The 11,506-nt window shown below is 50.2% G+C and overlaps 1 protein-coding gene across 1 annotated transcript in view; it reads left to right on the forward strand.

Annotated features, from left to right (window-relative positions):
• LOC119400404 (cell division cycle 7-related protein kinase) overlaps nt 1-4,937 on the forward strand; it is a 51,348-nt gene extending 46,411 nt beyond the window's left edge. The window contains exon 11 of the mRNA XM_037667429.2: nt 4,585-4,937. Coding sequence (XP_037523357.1) covers nt 4,585-4,844 — 260 coding nt within the window. The 3' untranslated portion in view covers nt 4,845-4,937. The remainder of the gene's footprint in view (nt 1-4,584) is intronic.
• Nucleotides 4,938-11,506: the final 6,569 nt, after the last annotated feature.

The following is an 11,506-nucleotide window of genomic DNA, read 5'->3' on the forward strand; positions in this document are numbered from 1 at the left end:
GGTCTTGAGTGGCACCGACCCGCCGGGAGAAGATGGACAGGCCAGGAGAATGTGGGTTAGGTTTGCCCTCGGTGCATTGCACAGAGGGCAGGAAGGTGGGGTGGGTCGGTAGTGGGAGAGGAGGGAGGGGGTAGGTAAAGTCCGCGTTTGCAGACGGCGCCATAGGTGCTGTTCCCTGGTAGTAAGGGAAGTGTGGGGGGGTGGGTGGGTATATTTGCCTTTCAGCACGAGCATTTGCAGTGAGCTCAGCAAAGGTACACGCACGCTCCTTCGAGAAACCCTCCATGAGATCCACCTGTGCCCGGTTTCTCGACCCTCGGGCTAAAGAATCGGCGGCCTCATTGCCAGGGTTTCCCGAATGCGCGGGCACCCAGATGAGCTCAGCGCTGCGGGAGGAAGGGAGGTTCTGGGTCAGCATGTGGAATGTGGTAGGGTGAACTCTGCCCCTAGCATAATTTAACAATGCAGTTTTTGAATCACTGAGGATGTAGGTCGCATTGGAACTGCCGAGCGCTAGCGCAATAGCGATCTCTTCTGCTTCTTCTGGTTTTGTTCCATGAGGTAATTCTTTTATTAATGGAGGGGTGTTCGGTGTGTAGGCCACCGCTGTGGCTCCGTGCTGATCGCATGCAGCATCCACTCAGATAGCATCCCGTTCCCCGCCGTACGCTTTATGGAGAGTTTCTGCTCTGGCTTTCCGTCGCTCGCGGTTTCGGTCGGGGTGCATGTTACGGGGGAGCGGCGCTACCATCGCGTCCGAATTCGTCCCCATTGGCTCTATGGACATGTCACTCGCTTGCTCACGCCACCAAGCTAGCTTACGTCACTGAGCAACGCCTGTCCTCATTGGCTGCCAGTGAAAACCCCCTTCCCCCTTGAGCTCGCTTCTGTCTGGCGCGGGCTTGCCCGCGGGAGATGCTCTCAGGCCTTGAGGTTGACGCGCTGCTCTAGCAGGCGGCTTCTCGTTCGTACGTTCGACTTCGGCCCTCGTGCGTGAGTCGTCGCGCCGTAGGCAAGCGTACTTGCTCGGTCTTGCGGAGTTCCCTATACGGCCTGCAAGCCCGTGAGTGTCGCACTGTGCTGCATCTTGGGTTAATAAACCCGTTGTTGTTGTTACCCTGCCTCGTACGTGGTTTCTGCGCCGTGTCGGAGAAAACGACGAACCCGGCCGCAGCGTCGTCGCACGCAGCGGCAGTGCTGCCGCAGCGAACAAAGACGCTACGGCCGGGTTCGTCGATTCTCCGGCACGGCGCAGAAAAGGCACTCGAGGCAGGAGGTCAACAAAAAACACGGGTTTATTAACCCAAGATGCAGCACAGTACGACAGTCACGGGCTTGCAGGCCGTAAAGGGAACTCCGCAAGACCGATCGAGTACGCTTGCCAGCGGCGCTACGACTATCACACAAAGGGCAGCAGTCGAGCACACGAACGAGAAGCCGCCTGAGAGCATCTCCCGCGGGCAAGCCCGCGCCTGACAGAAGTGAGCTCAAGGGGGAAGGGGGTTGTCACTGGCAGCCAATGAGGACAGGCGTTGCTCAGTGACGTAAGCTAGCTTGGTGGCGTGAGCATGTGAGCATGTCGAGGCATGCCCGGACGCGTGCCCGCGCGCCGGGAAGCTGACGCATGGCTCGCACCAGACCACACCAGACAAAGGCCTGGCGCTGCCGCCGTGGTCTGCCGATTAACGGCGGTTCTCGGCGCTCGAGCCGCGCGCTGCCAACACGCGCGCTAGTTGGGGAACGAGGCGCCAAAGGGAAGGGCGCGCTCGATTCCCACACATTCCATTCCTCTTCGATGAAGTAGACACACTTGTTTAGATCTTTGCTTGCCTGGTTGCGCATTTCACCGCCAGATGGTGCCACCTGTCCAGGTGGCCCAAGATTGTGGGGCCGCGATCGGGTAAAATGCTATCGCTGAGAAGTTTGCGGACTAACTAAAGCTTCTTAACCCTTTGTATCCCATGGCCAATGCAGCTGCGCAAGTAAATGTTTTTTTGCGTATATGCAATTACAATACATACGAAAGTGTGAATAAACCAAAACACGAGAAGTTTTACCTTTAGTTCTACAAGAAAACAAGTGTCCACATATGTGGACCCTGGGAACACCAGTTACAGTGGGTCCATCATCCTTCTTCATCGTACATGGAACTTTGCTTGCCGACGGCTCTCTTCCAATACAATAATTACTATCATCATCACTACTTACCATAATCAACGCCATCATGAGTTCAACGCGTTCATCATCATTATTATTATTATTATTGTTGTTATGATAATCATCACCATCATCATCATAAAGGGTCACGTGGCCGATGGCTAACGGCTCTGATTCAACGCCTTCCTCATCACCATCATTATCACCATTCAAGGCCCATCTGCTTGCCCACCGCTCTACTTCAACGTGTTCGTCATCATCTTTATCGTGGTTGTTCATCATTACCAGTGCGTTCATGGTTACGTTCAAACTGAATGCTTTCATCATCAGCAGTAGCATTTTTCATAAGGCATTTGCTTACTGATGGCTCTACTTCAACGTGCTAATTACCGGTGCCCTCCAAATCGGATCATTCGCTTCTGCTATAGTCAGCTCGAAAATTATGGCATGTATGTCTTCATCACTTAATCCACGTCCAGAATAAAGCAAATAAATTCTAAATAACTTTTACAAGACGTGTTTAGCTATATCACTGATAATGTTTTGGGTAGAGCCGCACGGCAACGAAGCGGGTCTTACTACTATGCGGCGTTCTATCAGTTTTTTACACGATCTCGGTATGCCTGGTGTCCACAAACGTGGACGCCGCAGCGACAACTCAACTTGCAAAACTTTGGTCGCTCACAGTGCAACAAATATGACACAAAGACAAGATAAACCCTTCCTTTTCTCGAATAAATCTCAGTAATATAAAAACTCCTACGAATTTAGAGTGAACCTATAAAAAATATGTAGGCATACACCTCAACAGACGACTTGTGCAGAACGCCATTGTTCTGTGCGCACATACCGCTGTTTGTGCACAGAAGTGGGCACATATAGATGTTTTTATGAAATTCTGAAGTAATGCCAACATTTCAAATCGATTTTAAGGCAATGCGTTGGCTAGCCTGATCCCACTTCACTGATATGTTTTGTCCACATATGTGGACGCTGGGATACAAAGGGTTAATATTGCTATGGGAAGAGTGCATAAGCTTGGCAATAGCGGCGTTCAACGTCGCGTTGGTAGGGCCGAAGGAATTTAATATAAGCCAAGTATGAGCCACCTTTTCGCATCAACATTACTACATTAGGCTACGTTGTTTTGCACGACGTGCAGCTCACCGTATACCGATAGGCCCGATGCACCCTGTATATGTTATGGAAAGTGTTTCCGTACGGTAATGTTCACGCATGTGTATTCTTTAGCCGCTACTGTATTACCACACTTTCCGTGCGGTAAACCGGCATTGTTAGCTCTAATATAAATACGCAGGGTAATCGTTAGGTGCGAGTGTTTCGTGACTGCCATCGGGGAATCGTGTGCAGCCCACAACGCAACAACACTTGCCACCCATCGCATGCATTACCACAAGGAACTGAAATTCAAACATCCAGCCAACGAAGCGCTCGCCAAACACACGCGATTGTTGCCTTGCGGATAGCAGATGCTCTAGTAGCCCCTCGGTTCCGTCACTTCCGCTTTAACAAAAATGGCGTCACACACACGTTACCAATAATTCTGGGAAGCGAGGTGGGGAGAGTCGGGGCAATATCTCCAGCTTGTAATTTTTCATAAATAACGGGAATGTGAAAAGGAACGTACCCAGCGAATTTTATTGAGATCCAATGACCTCTAAAAATCGCCGGAGTTGGCCTTTAAAAAAAAATCCCAAATTGTACTTATTCTGTTGTACTTCTGATATGACATACAACCCACATCCTTCTGTCATGTCTTGACTGGCTTTGAGGGTATAATGAATGAAATGAAATAAATGAAATTTCCTAAACTGTGAAATTTTACAGTATATGGGATGATTTTGCAATTTTTATGTGTCACGTTCACAGATGAGACATTGGAACACACCGGGCATATCATCTTTTGGGCTGCAACAAAAACTGCATGTCCTTCTCACTTGGCATCAACACTTTTGCACCACCTGCATGTGCTGTTGCAACCTGACAAATTCCTCTCCGAGAGTACTGTGTAGCCGAGCTAAGACGGCCCAAAATCCACTGGCTAGCCAAGCCAAGGACGAAAAGGGAAAATAAAGACAAGAGTGGTTTTGAAGCTTGTGGCGGCGTCCACGGCCTTTCTCGTTTCCTGACATTCAAGACGCAACAGTCACAACTAAGCAACTGTGCTTTTATCTTGGGAGTAGTTTCTGCCCGTGTCATCCAGACTCCTTTGAAAAATATTGTTTTTATTTTGAAGGAGGTGTGCATAGCTCAAGCTCTACAAATTTCGAATGGTGTTAAATATTCAATAGCACATGAAGGTATTAGATAAGCAATGTGGTATTTGTCAAGTGTCAAAGTATGTTTGGTCAAAAGTACTTTCTACCTACATTCCATTGTTGATCACCTGTTTTCTATTACTTCCAGGAAAACTGCTTACCGTCAGCCATGAAAAGCCAGTGCTAGATCTAAAATCCTTATGTGAAAGGTTACGAGGCACCCGTGTCAAGATTGGGCAGACAGCAGATGGTGTTGAAAAGGCACACTTCAGGTACCATGAATCATGGCTTCATGTGCCAGACTCTGCCTACGACCTGCTGTACAAGCTGCTTGACCCCGACCCTACAACTCGAATCACAGCTGAGGATGCCCTAAAGCATGACTTTATAAAGGAACTACTGTGCTAGTGCAAAATGTGCAGTGGCAAGAATGATCTCATAACTCTGTTTGCAGTTTATCTGCATAATTGATGGGAAAATAAAAAAGAATGTCAGGGTTAATTGTTGTCCATTTTCTCTAATATAATTTGGTTAGCTTTCTGAGCACTGCTCATACAAAGCTAGCAGATACAGTGGAGTCAACAAAGTGGCTTCCAGTGATTGTGCTTTGCTGCAGATTTATGTGGCTGCCTAAGATTAGTCAGCTCTATGCTATAAAGCAGGGCAGCGCAATTCAGAACCAGTGAGGGTCAAAATCAACTTCTGGTAGACACATGGACCGCAATATTGTGGGAAACATTCTATTTTTTTTTTTCGTGGAATGGCGGTCTGTTGTCATTGTTGCTGTCCTCAGCACTCTTAATGCCAGCTAAGTCAATGTGCATTCAAGCTGGTAGAGCGTCTGACGCAACCAGCGTCAACACCCGCTGATGCAACGAGGCGGGAGTCTTACGCAGGGGTGGAAGTGCTGCGCCATTTGCGCCACGCTGCGCCAATCCGCTTCTGCTGCGCTATCCTGCTCCAAAACGCATTATTGCGCCGAAACTGCTCCCAAGCGGTCTTTGGTGCACGGCCTCCGCGATGGGCTCCAGTGCGCTTCCGAACCGATCACCGAGGCTACGTTTGGTGCCTTTATGTGCCGCTGTCATCCGTGTCATGGCGCGCCTATGCGAGCTTATATCATCACATCACTTGGCGCGCTCTCGTGACGTTGTCGAAGGCACAAAAAAGCTAGCGAGCCTGTACAGGAGCTAGCTACAAGTGAGTTGTGCGGCCATATTTCGATTGTGACGCCGGCGGCAACGGAGTTTTCTGGCGCGCTGCGCGCGCGAGGCGGTTGCTGTTATCGTGGCCTAGGATTGCGAACATGAACAAAAGTAACTGCGTTGACGCTTCATATTGTCGGAAAGGTTCTATTTACTGCGAATATTTAATTTGATGTGAAGCCATGAGGATAGTGCGAGCAGCCGCCGCGGCCGTAAACGCGTGACCATTATGTAGAAACTTTGCATTAAGGGAAACCGCTGTGTAGCTGAGTGTGTAATATGGATTTCGTGTCATAAGTCTGCATGAGAAAGAAAATTTTAAACATCTTCCCAAAGGGAACCCTGATGGGATGCGAAGCAGCAGCGTTGCGCACGGGTGGCGTCACGGGTTGAACGGCGCTAACGCGGGTGCTGCGGTGAGCGCTGGAAGATTCGTTTGAAGCGATGGCTGGCGTAGGTCTTGTCGTTTCTTCAGAGTGGACACGGGCGCTGGACCGGAGCTGGCGCGCGTTTCTCCTTGACTACCACGGCCTTGTGATCGGTGAAGTGCACCGATCACAAGCCAATCACGATCGCCACGTCGCCATTCGCGAACGCGATCGGCTTCGCTAACCCTCGCAACGCCGGCGACGGCCGGGTTAGGCCTAATCGCTACGGCGGATGTTTCGGCGGCGTCCTCTCCATCGCAGATAAACGAGCCGAAAGAGTGTTACCACTCAATGTGCGCGCTCGAGCGTTGCGAGCGGTGGAGAGGTTGAAGCGAGAGAGAGGTGACACGTACAGACATCTTTCAACGCGTACGTTAAAGGGGTATTCAGACGGGGGAGAAATGCTCGTAGGAGACGAGGGGATTGCGGATCACGTGACCGCGACGTCACAGATTAGCGAGTGGGCGTGACCCCCCCCCCCCCCCCCCGCGCCTCCTCGGGGGAGACGGGGACCTTTTCCCCGAAAGGGCAAAATCCCCCGGCGGTGGTGGATATAGCGAAATTTCGGGCTCTTCTTTGGCCACATTGTTGCACTTGCTCCTGCAGAGAGCGGCAGCGGGTGTACAGTCACAAATTATATATATATATATATATATATATATATATGAAGGAAAGCAGATGATTTCTAAGGGCTCGTTTATCTTTGTTAGACACAATATTAATGAGAACTAACAGACAATAACGCCAAGGAAAGTATAGGGGGTGTTATCTGTAGTATTTACAATATAAAAGTGAAGAAAGTAAAGTGGACGAAAAGATGACTTGCCGCCGGCAGGGACCGAACCTGCGACCTTCGAATAACGCGTCCGATGCTCTACCACTGAGCTACGGCGGCGGTCATCCTCCCGTCCACTTTCTGGGGTATATATGTTGATTTAAACCAAGGAGTGTTAGTCAGCGCCAATCGCAGCCATGGCGGCGAGTGTGGAACACTTTTTTTGCCTGTTGGCGTCACGTAGCACGTGATCTTTTTACGAGCTGGCAGCTGACCAATAATTATATATATATATATATATATATATATATATATATATATATATATATATATATCCCGGCAACTCCCGGCAATCCCGGCAACTCCGGCGCTGCGTCTGACGCAACCGAAGGAAATCTCTCCCGCAACGTGCGGCAAGCCCTCTCATCCGCGGATCCGGTTCGAGCCAGCGACCAACGGCGGTTCCTGATTGGAGGCTTCGAATTCCTGGCTAATGCAAGCGATTGCCCAGGGCTATAAAAGAACCAAGCTGCGCGGAGAGAGAGACAGCGAAGAAATCCCGGGTCGTCGTCGCACCGCTGTGCGAGCCCCATAAGCTGTCGGCCCCAGCGCCGAATATGTAACGCCTCTGTTTATATGTATATAAATTTGCCTTAACTCACCGTCGCCTTGATCGCTTCGTCCATCAGCTCTGCGCAGAAGCAGTCGCAGGTTGAAGACACCCGTTACCCAACAGCACATACCTCACTGGCCAGTAATGTTGCCACCTTTGGCATTCCATGTACTTTTTTCCTTGCACTTCTTCTGTAATGTGCACTTCATAAAATCTGTAACTACTTTATCGCCCCTCCCTTCTGCAGTGCTGTAAAGCCTTGAGTTAGAATAAATAAAATAATAATAGTGTTCGATGTACACTCGTATGACTGCCTCGAACTCGAAAATGAAGCCATTGCATGGAGAAAACTTTCTAACTTGCTCTTTTAAATGGAGCACACGAACACATAAAGCTATAAATATAGCATTTGTGATCTCATTTATCGTTACCCTCCGAGCTGGTCTGCATATTCCTGTCCTGTTTGTTTTGTCGTATACTGTTAAACTGAATGCTAGGCTTAAAAAAATCCAGTCACAAACGTTCACAATACATTCGTATATCTAGTTGTGACATACCAGTTGTTTTCTGGTGAATGGGCCTTGTCGTTAACCACAACACCTCCCGATGCCTCTGTCCGCCGATGCGTTTTTTTGTTTTGTTTTTCTCGTTATAATCGGCCTCGTCGAAGGATGTCCGCATGGCCTCCGTCATTGACGGTTCGGCATTATGTATTTAGTCTTCGAAGCCCATCGCTCTTGATAAGGAAGTGGCGATAGTACGTAGACAAGTGATTTTTCTTTTCCGAGCCGCTATGCGTAATCGTAATGAGGCGAAAATGTTTGAGGCCCGTGTACTTAGATTTAGGTGCACGTTAAAGAACCCCAGGTGGTCGAAATTTCCGGAGCCCTCCACTACGGCGTCTCTCATAATCATATCGTGGTTTTGGGACGTTAAACCCCAGATATTATTATTAATCGTAATGTACGTAAGCGCACGCCGGTCATGCGGCTACTTAGGCACTGCGTCTTCACGCAAATGAATATTCGGACTTGCAAAAGTTTGATATTTCGCAGTGTTCGATCCATATATGTCAATCGCGCTGCGGAAGGTTCTTCGGTATATCGATCGTAACGCAAACCCTAAATGATCGTGTGCCACACGTCCGGCTCCATGTGATGCCGCTTCTGCTGGCGCGAATCGAAGCCATCAAAGCGCTCGTCTGTCGTCGTGATTGCGAAAGCGACATATTGCGATGGCACAGGGGCGTAGCCAGAAATTTTTTTCGGGGGGGGGGGGGGGGGGGGGGTTCAACCATACTTTATCTATGTTCGTGCGTGCGTTTGTATGTGTGCGTGTATATATACGCAAGTAAAACTGAAAAATATCGGGGGGGGGGGGTTTAACCCCCCCCCCCCCCCCCCCTTGGCTACGCCCCTGCGATGGCAGGCAGCGTGCAACGAAACAGCCATGCAGACATGGCTGTTTGGCTGTTAACGGATACGGGTGCTGTCGCGCAGACGCGCGACAGCACCCGTATCCGTTATACAACGCCGCCGCCTGAACAACGCCCAAGAAGGCCAGACAAGTGGCTTAGCTGGCTTAGCCTACAAAACGTGCAAACTACGCTCGCGAGCGTGTAAGCGCGACCACCTTGCGTCCGCCCAGTCTGGACCGCCGCTGCCGCGTGCGGCTCGAAGACGCAAGGCGCCACACCCGCGATTGAAATAGGTAAGAGACGGTTAGAGTATTGGTGGCAGAAAACTAGAGAGAAAGTACAAAAGTAAATATTAAAAAAAAATAAGGACATTCTGCCGTAAAGGGCAGAGAACGGAGCTGATAACTTTTTTTTTTTTTTTTCGGAGTAAGATAGTTTCAATTGAAGTATAGACACTAGGCCAACACTAAGAGAAAAGAGTAAAGGATTTTTTTTTTTTTGTCGAGCCTGGTGGCACACTTGTCACTGCCCCGTCAGAGCCATTATAAAGGGGACGCCCATAGCATCCATCTATCCATCCATCCATCTGCAACCGCCGAAAAAGAAAAAGAAGCGCTACTGGCCGGGCGAGCACGCCCGCGCGCGTTCTCCTTAGCAGCGTTCGTGAGCAGACGACAGCGGTGTTTGCTTCAGCGGGCACGCAAATTTTCTTTGTGGATTGCCTCCTCAGTAACCTTTCTTTTTATGTAGCGACTATGGCTGTAATAACGTTGCTGCTCTTCGGCATTTGCCCATCTCAGGCGTCTCATCTCAGGCTAGCAGCCAAGGGCGTCCGCAGAACTTTTGCCAGGGGGGTGCATCAGCAGAGGGTGGGGGAGGGGAAGGGGGGGCATACAGCATAGGTAGCTTTTGTTTCACTGCCGTGACATGACCGGCAAGATTCGTCCATAGCAGCATGTAACGTGCAAAGTTGGCTGGTAATCCTGAATGATATTTCACGCGGATATGCGGGACTGGAGTGTGCTAATAAAGCTATGTAGCTTACTGCTACTGCATAGAAAATTATTATCCAAAATTCCAAGGGGGGGCAGCTGCCCCCCCTTGCACCCCCCTCCGGACGCCCATGCTAGCAGCCTGAGATGGGACGCAGTTATTTTGTTGAAACCTGCAAAAGCGGGCGTAAGTCTTGCAGGGAAATGGTTGAGCAAGAAACGAACGCGACCGAACGCGCACCGCGTCCATGCTCCGTGACTGCGACGGAGCGGGAGCTACGCGCCTGGCCGGATCCGAAACGGCGGCATTTCCCTTGCGTGCCGCTAGACGCCGCCAGCATGAAGTGGCCTTAGTGGCTCTCCGGCAATGTGACGTTATCTGGTCGCCTCAAGTAGCGGCGTTGCGTCTCCTAAATGTTTCTTCTTCCGTGGCCCAGGAGAATCTTGACACCCGTTCACTCCCCACTTACAGACAGGCAGTTATCCCCCCCCCCCCCCCCTGCCTTTTCGTAACACCCCTCCAAAATCGAGATTCTGGATGGTGTGGATATGGTGTGTGGTGGCATGCGTTAAAGGGCCCCTACAACACTTTTCCAAGTGATCATCAAATGAGTGCAACCAAATATATAGGCACAGACATGCGCAGCAAACTAGGCACACAGCGAGCGCATGCCACCCTAATCACAACCTCTGATCTATGAACTTGCGCTCTGCATGCGAAAGGGACAATGAAGTGTCACTGATACACATGGAACCTCGTGCTTTGATATGATATGCCTCCAACAACTCTCGAGCCGTGGTGTCCCCGCTTCTACCCAGAATCTGAATCTTATTCAAACACGGCTCACACTTATGTGAACTGCAGTGGGTCGGCAAATGTGCCCCATCTTTACCTTTTAGTGAAAGCTCGTGTTCCCGCGCACGCTCATTCACGCACCTTCCCGTCTGGCCGACATACGTCTTGCCACAGGTTAGCGGAAATTCATACACAACACCGGTGGCACATTTTGTGTACGACTTTGCGTGCTTCTTGCCGCAGCCACCTTTCTTGCTCCCATCAGATAGGATACGTGGGCATAGCTGAGCCAGCTTCCGCGGCGCAGAAAAAACAATTGGCACGCCGTGTCTGTTAGCAACCTTCTTTAGGCTGTGTGCCACCCGGTGCATATACGGCACGACCTCAGGTCTCACCGTTCTCCGCTCTTGCTCTACCCCAGAACCATGGTGTTCACTCTTGAACTTCTGGAGGAGCGACTCGGCGACGGCGATGAGGAGCGTGCGAGGGAAACCAGCCAAGGACAGACGATCCAATTGGTTTTGAAAACCCTTCTGCATCACGTGCGAGCACGACCTTGCAAGTGCAGACTCTAGGCAATGTTTAGCTATAGCCCTTTTCACAGTTTTTCCGCTAACCTGTGGCAAGACGTATGCCGCCAGACGGGAAGGTGCGTGAATGAGCGTGCGCGGGAACACGAGCTTTCACTAAAAGGTAAAGATGGGGCACATTTGCCGACCCACTGCAGTTCACATAAGTGTGAGCCGTGTTTGAATAAGATTCAGATTCTGGGTAGAAGCGGGGGACACCACGGCTCGAGAGTTGTTGGAGGCATATCATATCAAAGCACGAGGTTCCATGTGTA

Source organism: Rhipicephalus sanguineus, chromosome 1, assembly GCF_013339695.2.
Source record: "Rhipicephalus sanguineus isolate Rsan-2018 chromosome 1, BIME_Rsan_1.4, whole genome shotgun sequence".
NCBI lineage: Eukaryota > Metazoa > Arthropoda > Arachnida > Ixodida > Ixodidae > Rhipicephalus > Rhipicephalus sanguineus.